General features: G+C 55.9%; 1 protein-coding gene across 6 annotated transcripts; it reads right to left on the bottom strand.

Moving 5' to 3' along the window:
- Positions 1-584: 584 nt before the first annotated feature.
- Positions 585-23,135, bottom strand: PLEKHM1 (pleckstrin homology and RUN domain containing M1). Of its 6 annotated transcripts, XR_014185918.1 has the most exons (15): positions 22,996-23,135; positions 22,291-22,633; positions 19,084-19,165; positions 17,502-17,749; positions 13,795-14,382; positions 12,302-12,662; positions 9,603-9,843; positions 7,610-8,509; positions 5,317-5,462; positions 4,298-4,491; positions 3,829-3,892; positions 3,095-3,252; positions 2,112-2,228; positions 1,506-1,589; positions 1,252-1,389 (listed from the first exon to the last, which is right to left on the bottom strand). XR_014185918.1 is itself a non-coding variant. In XM_082071193.1 (13 exons), exons 3-13 carry the CDS (start codon positions 19,123-19,125, stop codon positions 1,160-1,162), a joined length of 3,168 nt encoding a protein of 1,055 aa, XP_081927319.1. In that variant the 5' UTR covers positions 19,126-19,165; positions 22,291-22,633; positions 22,996-23,135; the 3' UTR covers positions 585-1,159. The 6 variants fall into 6 exon arrangements, 3 of the variants coding, with proteins under 3 accessions (XP_081927319.1, XP_081927320.1, XP_081927321.1); XR_014185916.1 differs by lacking the exon at positions 2,112-2,228 and having other exon boundaries at positions 3,833-3,892; XR_014185917.1 differs by lacking the exon at positions 2,112-2,228.
- Between the last annotated feature and the right edge of the window lie 4 nt (positions 23,136-23,139).

Raw genomic sequence — 23,139 nt, forward strand, 5'->3', positions numbered from 1 at the left:
GGGGGGCACCCGCCTGGTTTCCTCCCCTCGGGGTGGGAGGGAAGGGACAGGACGATGGCAGAGGGGACGCAGGGGACAGAGGGGACCCGCTGCCGCCTGGGCGAGGAAACGGCTCCTCGGGAGGTTCCTGCGGCAGGAAGGGCCCAGCCCCACGGCCGAGCTGGGATTTGAGCCGCTGCCGGATCCGGCACAGCCTCCGCGGGCAGGGGGATGGGACCCCCGTTTGGGGGCTCCCATGGGAGCCGCACTGTGCTGGCTTCTGTCCCCTCCAGCCCCCAGAGTCCCACTGGTGTCCCTGTGCTGGTGGGTGCACCCCAAACCCTCCCGGCACTGGGGAAAAGAACAACCGGAGATGCTGATGGTGGTGGGGAGCAGATGGGAAGGAAAATGAGGCAGAGAAAATGGGGAAGGGTCCCCCAAACACCCCAAAAACCCCAGGGGACGGGCAGGGGGAACTGAGGATGTACAAGGGGGATGGAGGACGAGCAGTACCCCCGTTCTGAACCCTCCTCCCACGGAAATGCAGCTGCAGGCTGGACCTGCGATGCAGCGCCCGATGCAAAGAATCAAACCCTGAAGATGCCTTGGCTTGTCATTAAATAAACTTTAATTACTTTTTGCATGGGAAGGGGTGAAAGGAAAATAAAACTTCTTCTGAGGACTAAAAGCAGCAGGCGGGGAGCGCAGCCCCCAGCATTGCTCCCCTCTCCTCCCGGAGGCTGCGGTGACGGGTGGACTCTCGGAACAGGGGGCGTTCGGGTCCCCCCGGGGCACACAAGGTCCCTAAAGGCACAAATGTCACTTTGTCCCCTCCCCGTGCGGCTGCTGTCAGCTCCCCCGGAGCAGGCCACCTTGTGCAAAAACCCCACATAAAAAAATACCTTTTTTCAGTAGCAAACATCCTAAAAAACTAGAGTTTTAATCAGTGTCAGTTATCCACGCCCCGGACTGGAAATCCTGATTTACACCCGCTGGGTTTCCACCGGGAGGGCGACTGGGAGCGTCCCCAGCGGCACCGGGTTAGTGTGAGTGGGGGACAGACCCTTCCACCCCCTCTCGCCGGGCAGAGGGTCCCTGGGTGGGACAGGGGCACCCACGGAGGGGCAGCGGCACCCACACCGCGTCCCCCAGCGCCCTGTCCCCAGGGCCAGGCCCAGGATCAGCCCCTGCGCATGGGGGGTCTCGGCACCTCCCGCCGGCCCCTTCCCCTCAGACGAGAAGCCAAGGTCGGTGTCAGGGTCAAGGTCGGTCCCTGGCTGCTACAGGCCCGGCTCCGCGCTGGCCTCCCCCTCCAGCCTCCGCTGGTACCGGCGCCGGCGCTCGCAGCGGGGACACGACTTGGAGCCGGCGTGGCAGTCCCGGTGGAAGACGGTTTTGCATTCGCCGCACCTGAAAGAAACCGAGGCAAAACCAAGAAAAAAAGTTTTAAACAATCAAATGAACACACCCCACCCTGTTGGTAACATCAGAGAGGAGAGAATGAACTTCTCCCCACCAAACCGGACCTGGGGATGTTTCCTTGTCTTTGTTTCCTCCAATGCTTGATGAGTAAAGAGCCAAAGTGCCAGCAAGAGGCAGCTCAAGTCAGGCTGGACATGAGGAAGGAATTGTTGTCCCCGAGGGTGGTGAGAGCCTGGCCCAGGTTGGCCAGAGAGGGGGTGGCTGAACCATCCCTGGAGACATCCCAGGCCAGGCTGGACGGGGCTCTGAGCACCCTGAGCTGGTGAAGATGTCCCTGCTCATGGCAGGGGGGGCACTGGATGACATTTGAAGGTCCCTCCAACCCAAACCGTTTGTTGATTGTAAGCCAAACCTTGCTTGCAGGAGCAGTAACTACTCGAGCGAAACCTCCCCCTGCAGCCAGCTCGGAGCAGAGCGGCAGCGGAAGGAGCCCGCGGCAGCTGCCGCCGTTTTGCAGAGGAAACAGAGAGAGCTTGAGGTTTGCAAAGCAAAGCTGAGACACCAAACCGGGGGAGGCATCGCCGGCGCAGCTCAGGACCCCCCGCTCGCCTTCAGACCCCCCTTGAGACCCCGCACGTGGCAGGGACATCGCACAGGGACATCGGGAAGGGGACGGGTGGGTGGGACGGCGTCGCCTTGGTCTCACCCACCTGGGACCTCCCAGCCCTGGCTCAGCGCCGCAGAAATGTAAACAGGCAGAAGCGATCCCTGGCGCGGGGCCGGCGGGGAGGAGACACCCGCGCTGCGAGGGGCGGGCACGGCTCACCCTGAGTCAACAGGAGAAAAGTCCGTCCTACCAAGGCCCAGCTCATTTTTTTCCCTGGTTGTGAGCCCCCGCCTCGCCGCAGGCAGCAAATGCAGCCCGGCCACATGCCAGCGGGTCGGCCGGGTGATTTCTTAAAATGCCCTTACGTGCAAATAACCTGGGGCACAATCCATGTGTGAATATCACCGAATACCTTAATTTTGCACAGGATGAGTGGAGAGGGGAGTGGAGAAACACCCAGCAGGGTGCCAGGAAGGGACGGTGACAGAATCATTTTGGTTGGAAAAGACCCTAAGGATCATGGAGTCCAACCATAACCCACCCCCAGCACTGCCCCATGTCCTGAGAACCTCATGTCCGTCTGTCCAACCCTCCAGGGATGGTGACTCCAGCACTGCCCTGGGCAGCCTGTTCCAATGCCCCACAGCCCTTTGGGGAAGAAATTGTTCCCCACATCCAACCTCAACCTCCCCTGGCGCAACTTGAGGCCGTTTCCTCTGCTCCTGGCGCTTGTTCCTGGGGAGCAGAGCCCGACCCCCCTGGCTCCAAGCTCCTTTCAGGCAGTTCAGAGATCAGAAGGTCTCCCCTCAGCTCCTGTTCTCCAGCTGAACCCCCCAGCTCCCTCAGCCGCTCCCATCACACTTGTGCTCCAGCCCCTCACCAGCTCTGTTCCCTTCTCTCAACTCACTCCAGCACCTCAAGGCCTTTCTTGTTGCAAGAGGCACAAAACTGACCCCAGGACTCAAGGTTTGGCCTCCCCAGTGGCCACCACAGGGCGACGGGCTCACAGCAAGGTCATGGTCAATGTGCAAAGCCACCTCGCTTGTTGACATCGCAGCAGCGGGACGTGACGGAGCCGTCGCTCACCTGGCGGTGGTGTCAAACTCGAAGGGAAAAATGATGTCGCTGCTGTTGCAGATCTGGCAGATGAAGCCTCGCTGGGTGCAGAGGTCGCAGTTGTAAACATGGTGGGACGCGAACTGGAGCAGGGACTGCAGGAAGGTCTCGAAGACGCCGTCGGCGATCTGCGGGGTTAGAGGGATGTCAGGCAGGTGCTGAGCCCATCTCCTGATGGGTTTGCACCGTGTAAAATCCACGTTACACCTGTGCTTTGTGCTGCTCCATGAACTCAAGGTTGTCCTCCAAAAACCACCCACGCCCCACGTGTCTGGGTCACAATGGGACCCCAGAGAGCACCAGCACCCACAACCTGCTGGGACGGGGCTCCTGGATCTGGAATCGAGGTGAAATCCAGCCACCCATCACCTCCAACGTTACTTGTAATAGATAAAGAGTTTGTACAGAGACAAACGAGCAGCGCTCCTGGCTTAAATCGAGGGGAAAATTTATCTTGCATAATCTCCATCATTCTCGGAGGGTACAGGCCTGTGCCAATTATTTGTGCAAATTAAAATAAAGGGAATTTATTTGCCTTTAAGCTGATGCGCAAGCTTGCAGAATGCACATGATGGACGGGCGCAAGGCGAAATGAAAACAAAACAGTTTGAGGGCTCCTGCTGAGGAAGCGCCACGCTCGATGGGCGCCTCCCCAGCCAGAAACGCGCCTGTTTTCATCAGCAAAACCCGCAAGAAGCTCTCACCTGCCTCAGATCAGCGACGCTGTATTTGTGGGGACACTCCAGGAGGTAGTGCCTGTGATCCAGCCTGCAAAGAAGCACAGAGAGGAAGGTGCTGAACGATTTCCACCACATCTCCAACCGCTCCGGAGCAAGGAGGAGCCAGGATGATGAAGAAAATTGGTGCAAACTTGATTTTTGCATCGTGTCGCACACCCCAAATCCTGCCACTGGAAACAGCGCGAGAGCATTTCAAAGTGGGGGAAAGAGAAAATAATACATCGCTCATCTGTTTTCCCAGGTGTTTCCTGTCCAGCCAGCAGCGCCTCGGGCAGGAAGGTGTTTCCTGAGCCACAGCTCAAACAGCAGATGACACGGAGCTAAAAACCAGCCCACCCCTTGGCAGCACCACTCCCAAGGTGAGCGTGAGGGGGACCAGGGGGCCATCGGGGTGCAAACAGGGGGACACAAGGGTCATGTCACCCCAACTCACCGCTTGCTTAGCTCCTTCAGGGCGCCGCTGCGGCACATGACGAGATAATCTCCCAGCAGCTTCAGCTGTTCCCTGCTCCGGCAGATCCGTCCCATTCTCTCCACGTGGTCGTAGAGGCTCTCGTTGACCAGCTTCAGGTCGATCAGGGGCTGGTTACGGATCTGGGTGAGGAACTTCAAAGCCTGGCGGCAAACCTGGGGTGGGGAGAGGCAAGAGGTGGGCATGGACCCAGGGAGGTGTGGGGAGCACACAGAGAGCTGGAGAAGCTCGAGAAGGGGATGTGAACCCCGTGGGGTTCAACAAAGCCAAGCGCAAGGTGCACGTGGGTTGGGGCAACCGCTGGTTTCAATCCGGGCTGGGGATGGAGAGCAGCTCTGCGGAGAAGGACTTGGGGGCAATGGGGGTGAAAAGCTGGACATGACCCAGCAATGTGCGCTTGCAGCCCAGAAGATCAATCGTACCCTGGGCTGCACCCTCAGCATCGAGATCTGGAGTCAGGACACACATGGACCTGCTGGAGAGGGGCCAGAGGAGCCACAGGAATGATCCGAGGCTGGAACAGCTCTGCTGGGGGACAGGCTGAGAGAGTTGAGGTGGTCAGAAGAGAAGAGGAGACCTTAGTGTGGCCTTTTCATACTTAAAAGGGGCCAATCAGAAAGATGGGGACAGACTTTTGAGCAGGGCCTGTTGTGATAGGACAAGGGGTGATGGTTTAAAAGTAAAGGAGGGAGATTCAGGCTGGAGATGAGGAAGGAATTGTTGTCCCCGAGGGTGGTGAGAGCCTGGCCCAGGTTGGCCAGAGAGGTGGTGGCTGAACCATCCCTGGAGACATCCCAGGCCAGGCTGGACGGGGCTCTGAGCACCCTGAGCTGGTGAAGATGTCCCTGTCATGGCAGGGGGGACACTGGATGACACTTGAAGGTCCCTTCAACCCTTGTCTATGACAATTCTGGAAATGTCCAGATGGACCTTCAGGAAGCGCAGGGCAGATGCAGGAGCGTCTCCCTGCCCGGACTCACCCCTCGTTTCGCCAGGTCCCAGTTGTGGATGAGGCGCGAGGGAATCACCGTCTCCTCGTCCCGGTGGCAGCTGTCACAGTAGTAGAGGCCGGAGAAGGCGCAGAGCTTGGCTTTGCCGAAGGAGAAGCCGATCTGTCTGGAGCAGCCTGCGGGGAGCGGGGAGGAGGTGATGAGAGGGGACCTGGCACCGTCAGGACGGGGGGAAAAGCTTTTGGGAGGGAGGAATGGAAAAGGAAGTCTTTGGAAGCATTTGAGATCAGTTAATGCACTTGCAGGACATTAGGTGAGGGGTCCCAAGTGCCTTCCCTGTGGGTTTAAGGCCACGATGGTCCAACAGGAGCCACTTCAATTTTCCTCCATAAAAAATCTGGATTATCCCTGAACCCACTTTAATCCACCAAGTGGTTCAGCTGTTTATTTTTTTTTTAGAAAAAGTGAATTCTGGAAATATCTCAGCGGTTTAGAGAAGAACCTAAATCCCACCTGTCTGCCCCATCACGTCCTCCAGCACATTGTCCCCATTTTCCCTTCACTCAGCCTTACTTTTTCCTGCTGATGACACAGCACCAAACCAGCATCTGCAAGGGATGAAGTCAGGATGGATTAAGCCCAAAAAATCCTTTATTATAGCAATGGGTAACCCAGGAGGAACCAGCTCGGCTTTGCCACCCCATCCTTTGGCCTTTGGGATAGCTGGGGTGCAACCCCAAAAATATTAATGAAGGTGAAGTGTTGCTCTTTGAATTAATAATAATAAAAAAAAGCTTTTATTGCTCATTATGCCCTGACACATAAGGAAACTTCTCCTGTTTGAGGCTGGGAGGGAGGTGAAAGCAGCGAGGCAGCCCCCAAAATAAAACTACAAGTATAAACTGGGAATTTGCCTTTTTGGTTGGTTGCTTCCATCTATTGGCAGGTGGAAGATGCAGGACAGAGTCCAAACAGAATGGAAAAACATAGGTATAAAAAGAGAGAGAAAACAATAAACCTGCTGGAGGGTACAAGAAATATAATTGAAGTAGGAGAGAAATGTGAAGTTTAATTAACTTCCCAAGGTAAAGAGCAAATTATAACGTGCACGGAGGTCAGCGAGCTTTGTTGTATTTAAACCGGCATCGCCCCGCGTGCCGAGCGGCATCGGGGAAGGTGAAACGAGCGTGTTGCAGCATCAGCTCGTCACACCCGCTGTGATAATCGCCCTGTGCGGCGCTACCGGAAAAACAGCGTCTGCCCTCGACTGTGTTATCCTGCAGGCTGGTCCATCCAACGTCCCTCTTGGCCTTCAAGCCAAGATCCAGCTGTTTATGCCATAAATATCTTAAACTGGAGCCTGGTAGTGGCCCAGTTGGACCAGTGCTGGGGTAGGATGGGGATTTGGCGTGGGGGGACTCGCCCCATGCACAGAGACCCCCACTCAAAGATGCTGATTTGGGAGCGGAAGCCCCACCAAGGGGTTTAAGACGGGGAAACAACTGGTCTGCAATAGGGTGGCAGGACTCAGGGCGTCTCGTTAATTGGATGTCACCTCGTTAAGATGAAGGAATGTGACATTGTTCTGCTGGGGTTTGGACAAGCCAAGTGCCGGGTCCTGCACTTGGGTCACAATAACCCCACGAATGCTCCAGGCTGGGGAAGAGCGGCTGGAAAAGGAGCTGGGGTGTTGGTGACAGTGGCTGAACATGAGCCAGCGTGTGCCCAGGTGGCCAAGAGGCCACAGGATCCTGGCTGGTACCAGCACTGGTGTGGCCAGCAGGCCCAGGGCAGCGACCGTCCCTGTGCTGGGACCTGGGGAGGCCAAACCGCCAATGCTGGGGCAGTTCTGGGCCCCTCACGCCAAGAAAGGCCTTGAGGTGCTGGAGCGAGTGGAGAGAAGGGAACGGAGCTGGTGAGGGGCTGGAGCACAAGTGTGATGGGAGCGGCTGAGGGACCTGGGGGGTTCAGCTGGAGAACAGGAGCTGAGGGGAGACCTGATCTCTGAACTGCCTGAAAGGAGCTTGGAGCCAGGGGGGTCGGGCTCTGCTCCCCAGGAACAAGCACCAGGAGCAGAGGAAACGGCCTCAAGTTGCATCAGGGGAGGTTGAGGTTGGATGTGGGGAACAATTTCTTCCCCAAAGGGCTGTGGGGCATTGGAACAGGCTGCCCAGGGCAGTGCTGGAGTCACCGTCCCTGGAGGGTTGGACAGACGGACATGAGGTTCTCAGGACATGGGGCAGTGCCAGGGGTGGGGGAACAGTTGGACTCATCTTGAGGGGCTTTTCCAACTCAAATGATTCTATGTTACGATTCTCTATACCTGCACAGATGAAGCTCTGCGAGTCCAGCCCCTTCTCCACAGGGATGGCCACCAGGTATTGCAACAAGAAGCCATTTTCCTTCACGATGTTCTTCAGCACGACCTGGGACTGTCCGTCCAAGCTGCCCCCCAGCGTCAGGGCCTCCTCGGCGCTCTCCAGGTAGGACATGAGCACCGCCCGCACCAGCTCCCGCCACGAAGCCGCCTCCTCCGCGCTCTCCGCCTGCAGCTTCAGGACGGCTTTGGAGGTGATCACCTTGAAGAACGCAGGTCCCCCGAGGCTCGTGTCCGGAACGATGTCCTGGATGGTCTCTATACCGTAACTGTTGCTTAAAATTTTGTCGTTGTTCCTGACTTTAAAGCACTTTAAAGTTTCCAGAGACAGGGAAAAAATAAAAGGGACCCATGTTTTGTCTACATCCACGTATAGAACAGCCTCTTTTATCGCGTCCAGCTCCGGTTCGTGAGGTGGAGCCCAGTCCAAGCCGTTCCCAGGTGCGTCGCTGTACTGGGGGAGAGCGGTGGGGTCGCTCTGGACGTCACCACCATCTTCTGAATACTCGAGCGTCTCCCACTCGTCCTCCTCCAGCTGCGGGCGGCACTTGTGCAGCGCCTCGCGGATCCTGTCCAGCCAGTCCTCGGCCTCGTCCCGCGACGGAGCCCGCAGGTACAGCTTCTTCCCCAGGAAAACCAGCTCGAAGCGGCCGTCCGAGTGTGTCAGCGCCAGCGACTCGCAGCGCAGCAGGGAGTAGCTCTCCACGCAGATGCGATCCTCGTGGTCCAGGAAGAGCCGCAGCTCCAGCGGCGACAACTCGCAGGAAAACTCCTTCCAGATGCCCATGGCTCCGCGGCGCTCCAGGCTGCCCAGCTTCAGGAGCCCGCGGAAGGGGTTGGACAGACCTGGGGTAAAAAGGAGATGTCTCAGTATCATGGAAAAAGTGGGAGTTGGTAGAGGAAGAAAGGCCAACAGCGCAAACAGAGGCATCGCGGCTCTGCGAGCCGGTCCTGGTGGATAGTGGGATGGGGCAGGAACTTGGGCTCTCTTGGGCCCCTCAGTTCCAGCAGGACAGGGAACTGCTGCAGAGAGTCCAGCGCAGCCACCAAGATGCTGCAGGGAGTGGAGCATCTCCCGTGTGAGGAAAGGCTGAGGGAGCTGGGGCTCTGGAGCTGGACAAGAGGAGACTGAGGGGGGACTCATTCCTGGGGATCAATATGGAAAGGGGGAGTGTCAGGAGGATGGAGCCAGGCTCTTCTGGTGACAACCAGTGACAGGACAAGGGGCAATGGGTGCAAACTGGAACACAGGAGGTTCCACTTAAAGATGAGAAGAAACTTGTTCCCGGTGAGGGTGGCAGAGCCTGGCCCAGGCTGCCCAGGGGGGTTGTGGAGTCTCCTTCTCTGCAGACATTCCAACCCGCCTGGACACCTTCCTGTGTAACCTCATCTGGGTGTTCCTGCTCCATGGGGGGATTGCACTGGATGAGCTTTCCAGGGCCCTTCCAACCCCTGACACTCTGGGATCACCTGTCCAGCTGCGTTTGGGTTTTGAGGCTGAGATGGAGCGGGATGGCAGAAAAGAAACGCTTCCTGCAGAGCAGACACTGACATGGGGACAGCGACACCCCAGCAAACCTCATCTCCTCCTAAAACGCTTCCCAGCAAAGCCACCGTGGGCTCGGTGACGCCGAGTGACGTGGCCCCGCTGCCTTGTGCCGCTTTTCATGCTGCCATCAGTGATGGCAAACGGCTGCTGTCAAACAGCCAAAACCTCAAACAGCCCATCACCTGAAATCCCAAACAGCCCGGTACCCAAAATCCCAAAGAGCCCATCAACCAAAACGCCAAAGGGCACATTGCCCAAAACCCCAAAGAGCCCATCATCCAAAATCCCAAACAGCCCATCGCCCAAAATCCCAAAGAGCCCATCGTCCATCCTGCCGGCCCCTGAGCACCACCTGGTGCAGAAGCCAAACCAAAGCAGGAGAGCTCGTACCCATCTGCCGGCGATGCACGACGCTGAAGCCCTTTTGTTCCCGTTCTGGCGAGGTTTTGGGCTGCCCGCTCTCCGAGGATGGCACCGACAGCCTTTCCAAATCCAGGGCGCTGATGAGCCCCGGGGCCGGCCCCTCGCCAGCCCCCTCCGGCCCGAAGCCGTTGACGGCGGCCGTATGTTCACTGCTATCTCCCGGAGAAGGTCTGTAGAAATCATCTTCGGAGATCCAGCTCTTTCTTTTCTGTTAAAAATAAACATAACAAATACATAGGTTATTGAATTTATTGAACACCCTGAGGTGTTCAATGGTGGCCCCTCCATGGGGGCTGCTGCTGTGCAGACCCAACCCCAGGTGGTAACTCTGGATGTCCCCATGTTGATGTCCCCTGGTCCCTCCCAGCAGGGAACGCTCCGTGGGACTGGGGTTGGGCTCTGCTCCCCAGGAACAAGCGCCAGGAGCAGAGGAAATGGCCTCAAGTTGCGCCAGGGGAGGTTGAGGTTGGATCTGGGAACAATTTCTTCCCCAAAGGGCTGTGGGGCATTGGAACAGGCTGCCCAGGGCAGTGCTGGAGTCACCATCCCCGGAGGGTTGGACAGACGGACATGAGGTTCTCAGGACATGGGGCAGTGCCGGGGGTGGGGAACAGTTGGACTCGATGTTCTTAAAGGTCCTTTCCAACCAAAATTATTCAATATGATTCTAAATTCCAAACCTGATCAGCTCTCTCCCCCTAAAATCATTGAGGAGCTCAGAGGGAGAGCACACACCCCATAGTAACCACAGACAAGATCTTTGGTGCATGAAGCTTTTCTGACAGAGCCTGGGGAAGGGTACGAGCTCATCCAGAGCAGCATCACCATCCTCGTTACGGGAAGAACAGACACGAGAAGAGGTTCAGAGAAGATGTCTGGGATGAAACAGGGACCTGTGGCTTACAAGGAGATGCTACAAACACCAGGCCTGATCCGTACAGCCAAAAAGGCCGAGAAAATATTTCTCTCCCTATATCAGGATGGGATGAGACCCACAAACAGAAGAAAGCTCGTTAAGCCAAAAGCAAACACGGCTGTTAACTACCCCAGGAGTTTTTCCGGCAACAAGAACAGTGCAAAGATCTGGGACAAGGTCCTTCAACAGACACAGGGAGCAAAACATGACCCAGCTCAGCAAAAGGGAGCAGCTTCCCCAGAGTCAGCGCATCCTTCCAGGGCTGCGGCCCCCCCTCCACCACCCTCCCCTGCTTGTATTGCGAACAACAAGCGCAATGACAGCAGAAGAGCCATGACAGAGGCTCACGGGTGGCTTAGAGCTCCCAGCCCAGGAATGCAGGTTGCTCTGTGAGTCATGTGAAAGCACGGGGAGGGGGGGAATTTCCTGTTGACACCGTATGTTATACATAGATTAGGTCAAACTGGCCCAGCGCCACGAGGAAGCAACGGAAACGGGATAACTGGGAGCTGAAAGGAGCAGGGAGCAAAAAGAGAAACGGTTTTAGTGGGGTATGAAGGATATCCTGAGCTCGCCAGAATGGAAACGATGGGAACCGGGATGGAAACGATGGGAACCAGCGTGGAAAAGTCAGTAACAAATTAGGCAGAAGACATGGCTGGTCAAAGCGTTTCCTAAAAGCAAAAGCAGGTGGATTATCTCCTCTGTTTATCGCCACTGTTTAAACTGGCCTAAGCGCCAGGGAATGCTGTCCTGCCCTGGGAATATTTTTCCCCTGGAAAACTCTTGTTTCTCAAGCAGACAACACTTTTCCCTCCTCTCACACGGCCCGCGAACAAAGAAAAGTCGCGACTCTCAGGTTGTTTTATCAGTTTGCACACAGCCTAAAGTCAGATTTGTGCAAGAGCTCATCGCTCGCCAGATATCGTTAACAAAACCAAGACCTTCCTGTTGCCGCAGCTCTTGGTGAGGAACACCTGGGGGTTCAAAAGCTTTGGTGCCTCTTTATCAGGAAAATATTGACTTTGACACAATTTCTCAAAGGGTGGCTGCATGGACACAGCTCCAGAGGGCCCAGGAAGCTGAGTGGAGTGGGGAGCAGCACTTACACCCACGTTGAGTTTGGGGAAAGTGGGGCCTGCTGGAAGCTGTCACCAGTTTTATTTTCCTTTTCTATTAGATCGGATGTTCAGGAAGCGCAAAAGCAAAGAGATCATAGAATAATCAAATCAGTTTAGTTGGAAGAGACCCTCAGGATCATCAAGTCCAACCATAACCCACCCCTGGCACTGCCCCATGTCCTGAGAACCTCATGTCCGTCTGTCCAACCCTCCAGGGATGGTGACTCCAGCACTGCCCCGGGCAGCCTGTTCCAATGCCCCACAGCCCTTTGGGGAAGAAATTGTTCCTAAATCCAACCTCAACCTCCCCTGGCGCAACTTGAGGCCGTTTCCTCTGCTCCCGGCGCTTGTTCCTGGGGAGCAGAGCCCGACCCCCCTGGCTCCAAGCTCCTTTCAGGCAGTTCAGAGATCAGAAGGTCTCCCCTCAGCTCCTGTTCTCCAGCTGAACCCCCCAGGTCCCTCAGCCGCTCCCATCACACTTGTGCTCCAGCCCCTCACCAGCTCCGTTCCCTTCTCTCCACTCGCTCCAGCACCTCAAGCTCTTTCTTGTTGCGAGGGGCCCAAAACTGCACCCACGATTCGCGGTTTGGCCTCCCCAGTGCCGACAGCGCTCGAGCTGCAGCACCCACCGGACACCCCAGCAGTGGGGACAGGAGATATTCGGCCGCGGGGCTGCGCACCCCTGGGGTCCCCTCGCCGTTGCCGGCCGTGCCGCCTCTGCCCGTCTCTCCTCTGCCAGGTCCGCCGCGCCGCGGGGCCGAAACCCCGGCTGTGCCGCTGCCTCGCGGGGCCGCGTCCCCGTCCCCTTCGCTGGCTGTCACCGTGTCCCCCGTCCGAGCAGCGCTGGGAGGCGGGTGCTGAGGAGGAGCTGTGGGGGCCGGTGCTGGGGGGCAGACGGGTGGTTGTGGGGAGCAGCCCAGCACATTTTGCACCTGCTCTCCCTCCGGGGCATCCAGGCTCGGTTTGGTTTTGCTGAACTCAGACAACACCCTGGAAACAGAAAAACGATTGGTTTGAACACCCAGAACCTATAAAAAACCAAAACAACCCAGTTATTGCAAATTAGAAGCACCCAAAAAGATGCTCGGTGCCACTGTGTGTCTCCTGCGGGCTGGCAGCGCTTTGCAGCTGCAAAAAACCCTGTGACAAGCAGAAAGATGTGTGATTTGTGCCCTGCGCAGCAGCCGACCCCGCTGCAGGCAAGGAGCCTGCCTGCAAAGGATGAGTTTCCTAATTACACATGTAAATGGGGTTTAATAGGCTCCTAACGCAGGGAGGGCGCTGGAGCTCCCCCCAGCCCCTGGACACGCATCCAGCCCCAGACCCTGTGCCAAATTTCCAACGTTCTCATGCCCGTTAACGAGCAATTATTAGCGGAGCCCGGCCAGCCCAGACGCTGTTCCCATGCCCTGGCGAGGCTGAACTAAACCCAAGATTAAAATTCAAAACGACGTCTTTCCGTCACGAGTTTAATCCCATCAAGGCGGGTTCTTCCAGGGTCGTCTTAAGATGCAAAATCCCAGAAGGAGGTGACGACGTTATCGATGGGGAGGATCAGACCACAGCTCTAAACCCTCTTGAAGACCCTTATGGGGAAGAAGGTGCCTCCATCAGCACCCCGAGGTCAGGCTCGCCAGAGCCAGGCTTTAAAGGTGGCAGGGAAAACATGTACCGATTACTCAGAGCTTATAAAACCTGCTGCAAACATTTGTGCTGGGTGTTTGGGAGAAATAAATCATGGGGATGACAAACCAACAACCTCCCTGTTCTAAATTATCCGCCGAAGCTGCAAATTACAACCCTTTCCTGTGAGCAAACTCATTTCTGTCCCTCTGCAGAAAGCCCCGGAGCATCCCCCGGCGTGCGCCAGGGAGATGTGACATTCCTGAGAGCGGGGAGCGGCATTTTTTTGACATGTTTTCCCCGGCAAAGAGGACGGACATGCATTTCAGCGGCCAGGAGCTCATTTGTTGTGGCAGCAGAGTCCCAGCGCGCCGCGTTTCAGGGGAAAAAAACACCTTATTAAACCAAAAACGGGAAGAAAACCTTCCTGTTCATAGAGAGAAAATCAAAAAAGGCCAGGAGAGGGTTAGAAACCCGTTTGATGTGGGAACGGACTCACTCTTGCAGCGACCTGTCCAGGTCCGCGTTGGTGGCCGTGCCCAGGTCGGAGTCGCAGGGATGCGGGGGGACGCTGTCTGAGCCCAAACTGGAGGAGAGCTGGGACGAACTGGTGGTGTTGAGGCTCAGCGAGGACGCCGTGAGCTTGGCTTTGCCGCCGGCTCTGCTGATGGGGAGGGCGGACGGTCGGATCTCGATCTCGTCCGATTCCGACGACTGGGACGCGGAACCCAGCGACGCTTTCCTGAGCGGTTCGGACGCCGGGGACTCCGGCAGCTCCCAAACGGGACACAGACCCGACAGGGACAGCGGGGTGACCGTCCACTCGTTCAACATGGCGGATTTGTAGGAAAGCTGGAAGGTTAAGGACGTTAAGCCCTGCAGGTAGCTGAGGAGGAACTCGCACTCTTCGGCGTCCAAGAGCAGAGCAGTCGCCTGGTAATACTCGGGCAGGCGGGCCCGGTCCTGCAGCAGCAGCTTTAGGTAACACTCCACCAGCCCATCGTTCAGCGCCAGCCGCAGCCACGCTCGGCACCGCCCCACGTCTGTGTTGATGAAGATGAGCTGTTCCAGCTCCGAGACGGTGTTTCTGGGGGAAAAAATTAAAAAAATAACGGAATAGAATGTGAGCGGCTCCATTTTCAGTCCATCACAGAATCCCAGAATGTCAGGGGTTGGAAGGGCCCTGGAAAGCTCATCCAGTGCAATCCCCCCATGGAGCAGGAACACCCAGATGAGGTTACACAGGAAGGTGTCCAGGCGGGTTGGAATGTCTGCAGAGAAGGAGACTCCACAACCCCCCTGGGCAGCCTGGGCCAGGCTCTGCCACCCTCACCCCAAACAAGTTGCTTCTCATCTTTCAATGGAACCTCCTGTGTTCCAGTTTGCACCCATTGCCCCTTGTCCTGTCACTGGTTGTCACCAGAAGAGCCTGGCTCCATCCTCCTGACACTGCCCCTTTCCATATTGATCCCCAGGAATGAGTCCCCCCTCAGTCTCCTCTTGTCCAGCTCCAGAGCCCCAGCTCCCTCAGCCTTTCCTCACACGGGAGATGCTCCACTCCCTGCAGCATCTTGGTGGCTGCGCTGGACTCTCTCCAGCAGTTCCCTGTCCTGCTGGAACTGAGGGGCCACAACTGGACACAAGATTCCAGGTGTGGTCTCCCCAGGGCAGAGCAGAGGGGCAGGAGAACCTCTCTGACCTACTGACCACCCCCTTCTAACCCAGCCCAGGTCCCATTGGCTTCCTGGCCACAAGGGCCCAGTGCTGGCTCATGGTCACCCTGCTGTCCCCAGGACCCCCAGGTCCCTTTCCCCTACGCTGTTCTCTAACAGGTCATTCCCCAACTTACACTGGAACCTGGGGTTGTTCCTGCCCAGATGCAACACTCTGCACTTCCCCTTGTTCTATTTCATTAAATTTTTCCCCGCCCAGCTCTCCAGGTCTCTGATGGCAGCACAGCTTCCAGTGTCAGCCACTCCTCCCAGCTTGGTGTCACCAGCAAACTTGCTGACACTCACTCTATTCCCTCATCCAGGTTGCTGATGAATATATTGAATAATACAGGCCCCAGTACTGACCCTTGAGGGACTCCACTAGATACAGGCCTTGCGGGGGCAGATTTTCCATCATGAAGTGCTGCGGGGAGTTTAGGAGTTGGGTCAAAAATGGCTGTGGGAAATGTCTTTTCTCCATGGAAAATGTGGTTTGTCATGGAGAAAAAAGAGCTCCTGAATGCCCCAAAGATAAATATATGGATAACGACCTCAGGTCATCTCGTCTCTCTGGCTGGAGGTGTAGATGGGGGACCTGGTTTAGTGGAGGACTTGCTGGTGCCAGGCTAATGGTTGGACTGGATGATCTTAAAGGTCTTTTCCAACCAAAACCATGCTCTGATTTTCTCTCTGATGTCCCAAGCATCACTCACCCTGGACCACGGACATGGGGGGGAAATTCCCGCTGTCCCCACACGGGGCCACGCTCGGGCTGGATGCTCCTTGGTGACAAATGTGTGGCTAAATCCTCGCTTCACGGTTTAAAATCAGCCAAAACACAGTGAAAACTGCTGTGGCAGCCCAAAAACTAAAAGATGGGGTGAAGTTGAGCTCCTCAAGAAGTCTCAGCTTCCTGATTTCAAGTGTTCTGCCCCAAAAGCCAAGAGCAACCCCACGCTCCCTAATCCTCCCTGGATCCAGCACCGCAGATGCTACAAACACAGAGTGGAAGTTTTGTTAACTATTTTTTAATCTGTCTCTCAAAACAGAAGCAAAAAAACCTTCAAAGGGCATAAAAATATCCCCCGTAGCATGTGGAAGAGCTATTTTCATCTGCTCTTTCATCACTGAAGAGCTGGTGATGGAGCTGGTTTTCAAAACTGTTTGTGAGGGTTGTTATTTAGCGTGGGAGGACTCTGTGTGGGGAGCGGCGCAGAAAACCCCCAGAAATAATGATTCTTACCCAGGCCAGACCTCCGCAAAGCTTGTAGTGATGATGCTCATCCTGGCTGGGACATGGGGAAACCGAGGCAAAGAATCCCCAGGTCAGGAGAGACAGCAAAGCCACTGCTGCCATAGGGCAGCCGGTCACCGGGAGGACACGGAATCCTCATATACCCCAAAAATAAATAAAAAAGGGCTGTACCCTAAGCCGGCAGCAGCATTTGATTCCTTAACAGTTTGGAGACATTGGTTTGCACCTAAGTGGCACTTGACCCCTCGAACACGGGGTGAATTATCTTTCCATCCAGCCGTCGTTCTGGTCACCGTTCCTGTCTGATATTGCTATCTGATCTGATATCTAGCTGATATCTATCTACCCGATACCTATCCGATATCTATCTACCCGATATCTATCCATCTATCTGATACCTATCTGATACCTATCCACCCGATATCTATCCACCTATCTGATACCTATCCGATATCTATCTACCCGATATCTATCCACCTATCTGATACCTATCCGATATCTATCCACCCGATATCTATCCGATATCTATCCACCTGATATCTATCCGATATCTATCCATCCAATATCTATCCGATACCTATCCATCCGATACCTATCCGATACCTATCCATCCGATACCTATCCATCCGATACCTATCCATCCGATACCTATCCATCCGATACCTATCCATCCGATACCTATCCATCCGATACCTATCCATCCGATACCTATCCATCCGATACCTATCCATCCGATACCTATCCATCCGATACCTATCCATCCGATACCTATCCATCCGATATCTATCCATCCGATATCTATCCATCTATATCTGATCTATCTGATCTCTACCTGGTATCTGTCACTACCTGAAAGGGGCTTGGAGCCAGGGGGGGTCGGGCTCTGCTCCCCAGGAACAAGCGCCAGGAGCAGAGGAAACGGCCTCAAGTTGCATCAGGGGAGGTTGAGGTTGGATGTGGGAACAATTTCTTCCCCAAAGGGCTGTGGGGCATTGGAACAGGCTGCCCAGGGCAGTGCCGGAGTCACCATCCCTGGAGGGCTGGACAGACGGACATGAGGTTCTCAGGACATGGGGCAGGGACAGGGGTGGGGGAACGGCTGGGCTCGATGTTCTTAAAGGTCGTTTCCAACCAAAACAATTCTATGATTCTCCAATTCCCTGAGTTCTGCCGCTTTTGTGCCAACAATGGGATAAACCTGTGCATGCAAACGCCTTTTACACAGTGCCGGCCACTCACCGATGGGTGATGCTCTTCAGCAGCCCCCAGAAAACCGGCTGGGGAAGGGGTCCCCGTGCCCCCGTTTTCTTCCCTTTCCCGCCGCTCTCAGCCTTGACGTGTTTCGCCTTCAGCCCGTGCACGAACGCGGCCTCCAGGGCGCTGCACAGCGCGTTGGCGTCGCCGTCGTCGCTGGTGACCGCGGCGTCGGAGCTGGCGTAGCGCTTCTGCAGCGCCTTCACAGCCCGCACCAGCTGCTTCTTGATCAGCTGCGGGGCAGGAGGGACACGCGTGGGTCATTAAAAATACAGAGAAATACAAATATCGGGAAATATTTCATCTAAAAGGGCTCATAAAACCGCGAGGCTCATCCAGAGCAAGCACCGCGGGATTCCTGCGTCATCCATGGGATGAACTGGTCAAGCCAGGGACTCATGCTATTGGCATCCCAGTTCACCTGGCTGCATTTTTCATTAAAAATAAGCTATTTATGCAATTTTAGCCCATGTTTCAGAGCCCACCAGCTCGCTGGGGGTGCCTTCAGAGCGTGCAGTGCTTCCTCTGCAAACACCAAATTGCTGGAGAGGATGAGGAGACACAGAAATGAGGGGAACAAGTAGGATTAAATAAGCACGAGTGAGAAACGAGGATCTGAAAGGAGGTAACATGTAATTAGGGCTGCGATACCGCTTGAACTCATGCAGATCAGGCCGAGCAGCGTGTGATCCACTAACGAGTCCCAGGGCAGAAATCAAAGCCATCGATCTCGCTCGTCTGTGTTTTTAACCCACCGGCGCCACTGGGATGAGCCACCTCCAAAAAAAGATGGTTTGGGATGGACATTTGGGGTGTAGCTGCTGCTTTGAAGCTGGAACATGGGAATTTGCCCCTCTGGCAGCTTTGCCTCCCTCTTTCTCACACCAGTGAAAGAGCAAATCCAGTGAATTTAACAATTTTACGCCAGTAGAGAGGGGTTTTATTCCAGCACAGCTGAGCCCGGATGTCTCAATCAAACCTGATTGAAAATGAAGGTCGCACTTCCCAAGAGGCGTTTGGCAAACGCTGCAGATTCAGCCGGGAACCCCTCAAACAAGTCACGTTTCAGTTTCAATCCCGCAGCTGAACAGCAGCAGTCGCTGCCACCGGGACAACGACTCAAACCCAGATTAAATTTCCAGCTCAGGATTAAAGAGCGTGATCGATTTTGTCAGTCGCGCGTGAATTCATTCTGCCGTGGGATGAATTAAAACACCCGGCTCAAAGCGCCATGGCTGGTTAAACATGTTTAGGCTCCCAAAATGGGGGAAAAAAGCACAAATAGAGAGCAGGAATGATCCTCCGCTTGTATTGGGGTCCGATGCCCCATGTGGGGTTTGGCCACGAGGGACGAAGCCCACGGTAAAGTCTGGTGGGATTTAACTCAGGGTCACCCCGTTTGATTTAATCCCCCTACACCAGACAAACCATCACGGATCCTCTTTGCCAGAACCATATAAACCACCCCCATCCCAGCCGGCAGCGCCGCCAAGTCCTGCCACATCTCCACTGGTAACTGGAGCAGCACTGGGGGGTAACTGGAGCTATTTGGGGGTGTCTCGCTCACCTGGATGGCTTCCTTGGGGTCACCGGCGTGGCTCGAATGCATCTCGGCTGCCGCCGCTCCCCGCGCTGCCTTCACATATCACCTTTGGGACAAGGAGGAGGAGCAGGTCTGAGCACCCGTTTGGTTCCCAAGCGCCAGGGGAGCACCCGGCGCTGCGGATCCTGCACCGGGACGTTGTGCGAGAGCTCACGGTCGGGACCGACGTGACGTGCTGCACTTGTGGGGACCGGGAGAGTTTCAGGCAAAACAGAGTGTGGCCAAGAGACCGAGAGGGAGTAATCAAGCCTTGCGAGAGGGTGTAATTAAGCCTTGCAAGCTGCCCGCAGGCAGCACTAGCCCCGGGCGAGACGCCGGGCTGGTTGCACCAGCGGTGATGCTCGCAGGGCCAGGACCGTGTCGCTTCTGTGCCCATGTCACCTGCAACACCCGGCGCCAGCGCAGGCAACCAAACGTGCAGGTTTGGCCAGTGAACCCGAGCGACAGCACCCAAAGCTGCATGAACGGCACCCACAGGGTCATGGAGTCCAACTCCAACTCTCTTCCAAGGGGGAGGACATCACCCATGTCATAGAATCATAGAATCATTTTGGTTGGCAAAGACCCTCAAGATCATTGAGTCCAACCATTCCCCAGCCCTGGCACTGCCCCATGTCCTGAGAACCTCATGTCCGTCTGTCCAACCCTCCAGGGATGGTGACTCCAGCACTGCCCTGGGCAGCCTGTTCCAATGCCCCACAGCCCTTTGGGGAAGAAATTGTTCCCAGATCCAACCTCAACCTCCCCTGGGCAACTTGAGGCCGTTTCCTCTGCTCCTGGCGCTTGTTCCTGGGGAGCAGAGCCCGACCCCCCTGGCTCCAAGCTCCTTTCAGGCAGTTCAGAGATCAGAAGGTCTCCTCATGCTGGGAAACCCCGGTAGAACCGGAGCCGAAGGGGCAGCAGCAGCTTTGCCGGGGTCATCACGGCCACAACGTTTTGCAGACAACAACAGACCTTTGGCTTCTGAGTTCTGGCCTCCTGCCCTGTTCTTCGGAGCCGTCTGTGCAAACCCAGCTGTGCCCGGGGGCTCCGTCAGCAAAGCACGTGGCTGTGAGCAAAACGCCGGTCGCACGGCTCAAACACATCGTGTGCTGGGGCTGAAAAGGGTCTGAGAGACCCTCCAGCACCAGCTGCCGCCCTAAAGCTTCCTCAGGATGCAAGAGCTTGGAAAAGAAATTTATTCCCTTGAGCTGGAAGCCCTTGTTGTGGCTTTGCCACCCACGCGGAGAAGGACAGAGCGCAGGGTTTGGGGATGGCTGTGGCACATTGGTGTGGCATTGATACTTTGGATTATATTTCCAAGACAACACTAAAATGGCACAGATTTCCCCCAAGCGGAGCTGACGGTCTCAACCTGCCCCTCTCCCTGCACCACGAGCCGGCAGAACATGGTTTGCAGATGAGCTCCTACACATTCATGACCAGTCTTGAAGGCAACGGTGGCCCAAATCCAGAGCAGCCCAAATCTGGAGCATCCTGAGTCCAGACCAGACCTGGAGCAGCCTAAATCTGGAACATTCCAGAGCTGGAGCAGCCTGAATCTGGAACATTCCAGACCTGGAGCAGCCTAAACCCAGAGCAGCCCAAATCTGGAGCATCCTGGACCCTGAGCAGCCTGAATCCAGAACAGCTGAAACTCAGAGCAGCCCAAATCTGAACCAGCATAAACCTGGAGCAGCCTAAACCCGGAGCATCCTGAATCCAGAGCATCCCAGACCTGAAGCAGCCAAAACCTGGAGCATCTCAAATCTGGAACATGCCAGACCCAGAGCAACTTGAATCTAGAGCAGTTGAAACCCAGAGCATCCCAAATCTGAACCAGCCTAAACCTGGAACAGTCTAAACACAGAGCATCCCGAATCCAGAGCAGCCCAGACCTGAACCAGCCTAAACCTGGAGCAGCCCAAATCTTGAACATCGCAGACCCGGAGCAGCCTGAACCTGGAAGATCTCAGACCTGGAGCATCCCAGACCTGAAGCAGCTTAAACCCAGAGCATCCTAAACCCAGAGCATCCCAAATCTGAAGTATCCCAGACCCAGAACAGCCTAAACCTGGAGCATCTGAAATCTGGAGCATCCCAGATCCAGAGCATCCTGTGCACATCCCTGCTCGGCACAGCAGGTCAAGAGCCCTTTGGGGACAACCCTCGGATTGACCCCGAGTGTTTCCAGAGTTCACAGACCATTTCATACCAAAGCAAACTGGTTTTACCACCACTTGTCATAAGATTCCTCCCTCCGGGTTGCAACACAGAAACCAGGGAGCACATTATGGGAACATAAACCTCTGGCTCAAAGGCTCGAGGTGCTGCTGGGGGGTTTTGGGGGAGCGAGGGGACACTTAAGAGACAGGAGCACAGTCCCCATCTCTGCCCGGGTTCAGGCAGCATCAGGCTCCTTGGGGCTCTGTCCCTTTCCCTGTCGCCTCCTCCACACACCCCAAAACAAGCAGCACATCCCACCCATGACAAATCTGGGGTGCAGGAGCTGGGGACAGAGACCCAAGGTGGGGAGAAACGCTGGGGGTTCATGGTGGCATTTCAGGGTGGGTGTTCCAGCTCCAGGACTGTACCCACCGCCCGTGCTCTCTGTGTCGGTCACCCCGGTGTCCCCAAGCCGGTCACAAAGGTGACAGCGATGTTTTCACAAAGACCTCGACCGGGTTTTACTAGATCAGCGGAATTCCCCCCAAAACCAGCATCGCCGGTGGGTGAGGCGCCCAGGGCACCCACCGCCTCCACCACAGGACTCTCTGCTCCCACCGAGACCAGTCCAACCAGTTTGCCCCAGCAGCGCTTCTGCTGGGACAGCGTTTGCCTGAATAGCGAGCGCGACGAATCAGCTCCAAGGCGGGTTCCACCAAACACGAATCTCCGGAGAAACGCGGGGAAACGGGACCAGCAGCGCTGGAGCCAGGTGAGGCGGCTCCAGAAAGAACCAGATCCTGGAAAATCACGGCTGTTCCTTGTCATCTTGAAAGGATAAGAGACAGGATGGATGTGCAAATGCAGAGAAACAGCAGGAAAAAGAACCTAAAATACCAAACCCACATTGTTTCCCAGCATTCAGCACCCCGGGGGCGACGCAGGCAGAGCGCAACAGAGTGAAACAAAGACAATAAAACAAGTGAGAAAGAAAAACAGCCAGTGAGTTGGCGCGGTTAAACCTACCGAGGAAGAGTTGCTGAGCTGTTTATTTACCAAAGTGCTGCGGAACAGCCCGGCTCTTTGGGAACAGCTTGTTCGAATCGAGCCTCGAGAGGCACAGACCCCGTCCCGGCGCTCGGCTCTTGGGTCTCTCAAAGCAGAGACGCTCCCCGAGTTATAAATAAACAGCAGCTCGAGCGCCGGCGCTTCGGGGATGGAAAACAACAGCCCAGGACGGCGGCGCGAGCGGTGACTCAAGGCCGGGACGCGGAGCCCGTCATTTTCCAAGCACGAGGGCTGTACCTGTCACCGCGGGGACACGGGGCTCTGACGGGACCGTGTGTCTCAGGGCCGGTGCGGGAACAACCTGTGAACACCCAGCCAGGCTTAAAACACAAGCCGAGCTCAAGCGGAGGCAGCTGGGGAGTCAAAAAAGCAGCTGGCAGGATAAAACCCCTCGGAGTTATTTTGGCAAGTGTCATTTGGCAATAAGACTGTTAGGAAATACTTCTCGGGGGCATCGCGTGAAGGATGGGGAGCATTGCGTAAGGGACGGGGACAACGCGCCACCCTCTTCCGCGTGGAAACGTTCTCATTTTGGTTGGAAAAGACCCCCAAGATCGAGTCCACCATAACCCAACCCTCTCATTTTGGTTGGAAAAGACCCCCAAGATCGAGTCCACTGTAACCCAACCTGCGTCCCTGAGAACTTCGCCTGCGCTGACAAACCTGCTGCTGGATGGAGACGAGTCGCCGCTGAAACCCTCCAGGACCCAAACAGGAGGCCCGGGAGCCGCCGAGCTCCCACGTTGATGGCCCAAATGTTTCTTAAACACTTAAAACCCGCCGATTTCTTTCAGCTTGTTGCCTGTC

This window comes from Streptopelia decaocto (assembly GCF_964273445.1).
Source record: "Streptopelia decaocto genome assembly, chromosome: 22".
Classification (NCBI taxonomy): Eukaryota; Metazoa; Chordata; class Aves; order Columbiformes; family Columbidae; genus Streptopelia; species Streptopelia decaocto.

What these genes read in the sequence shown, in the direction of transcription:
- PLEKHM1 (XM_082071193.1), bottom strand. Translation starts at nt 19,125, where the DNA reads ATGCATTCGAGCCACGCCGGTGACCCCAAGGAAGCCATCCAG. An exon ending in GCAGAGCTTCATCTGTGCAG is followed by an intron (nt 5,463 to 7,609) that starts GTATAGAGAATC and finishes CGCTCCCCGCAG; the next exon opens with GCTGCTCCAGACAGATCGGC. An exon ending in CTGAAGGAGCTAAGCAAGCG is followed by an intron (nt 3,893 to 4,297) that starts GTGAGTTGGGGT and finishes GCTTCTTTGCAG; the next exon opens with GCTGGATCACAGGCACTACC.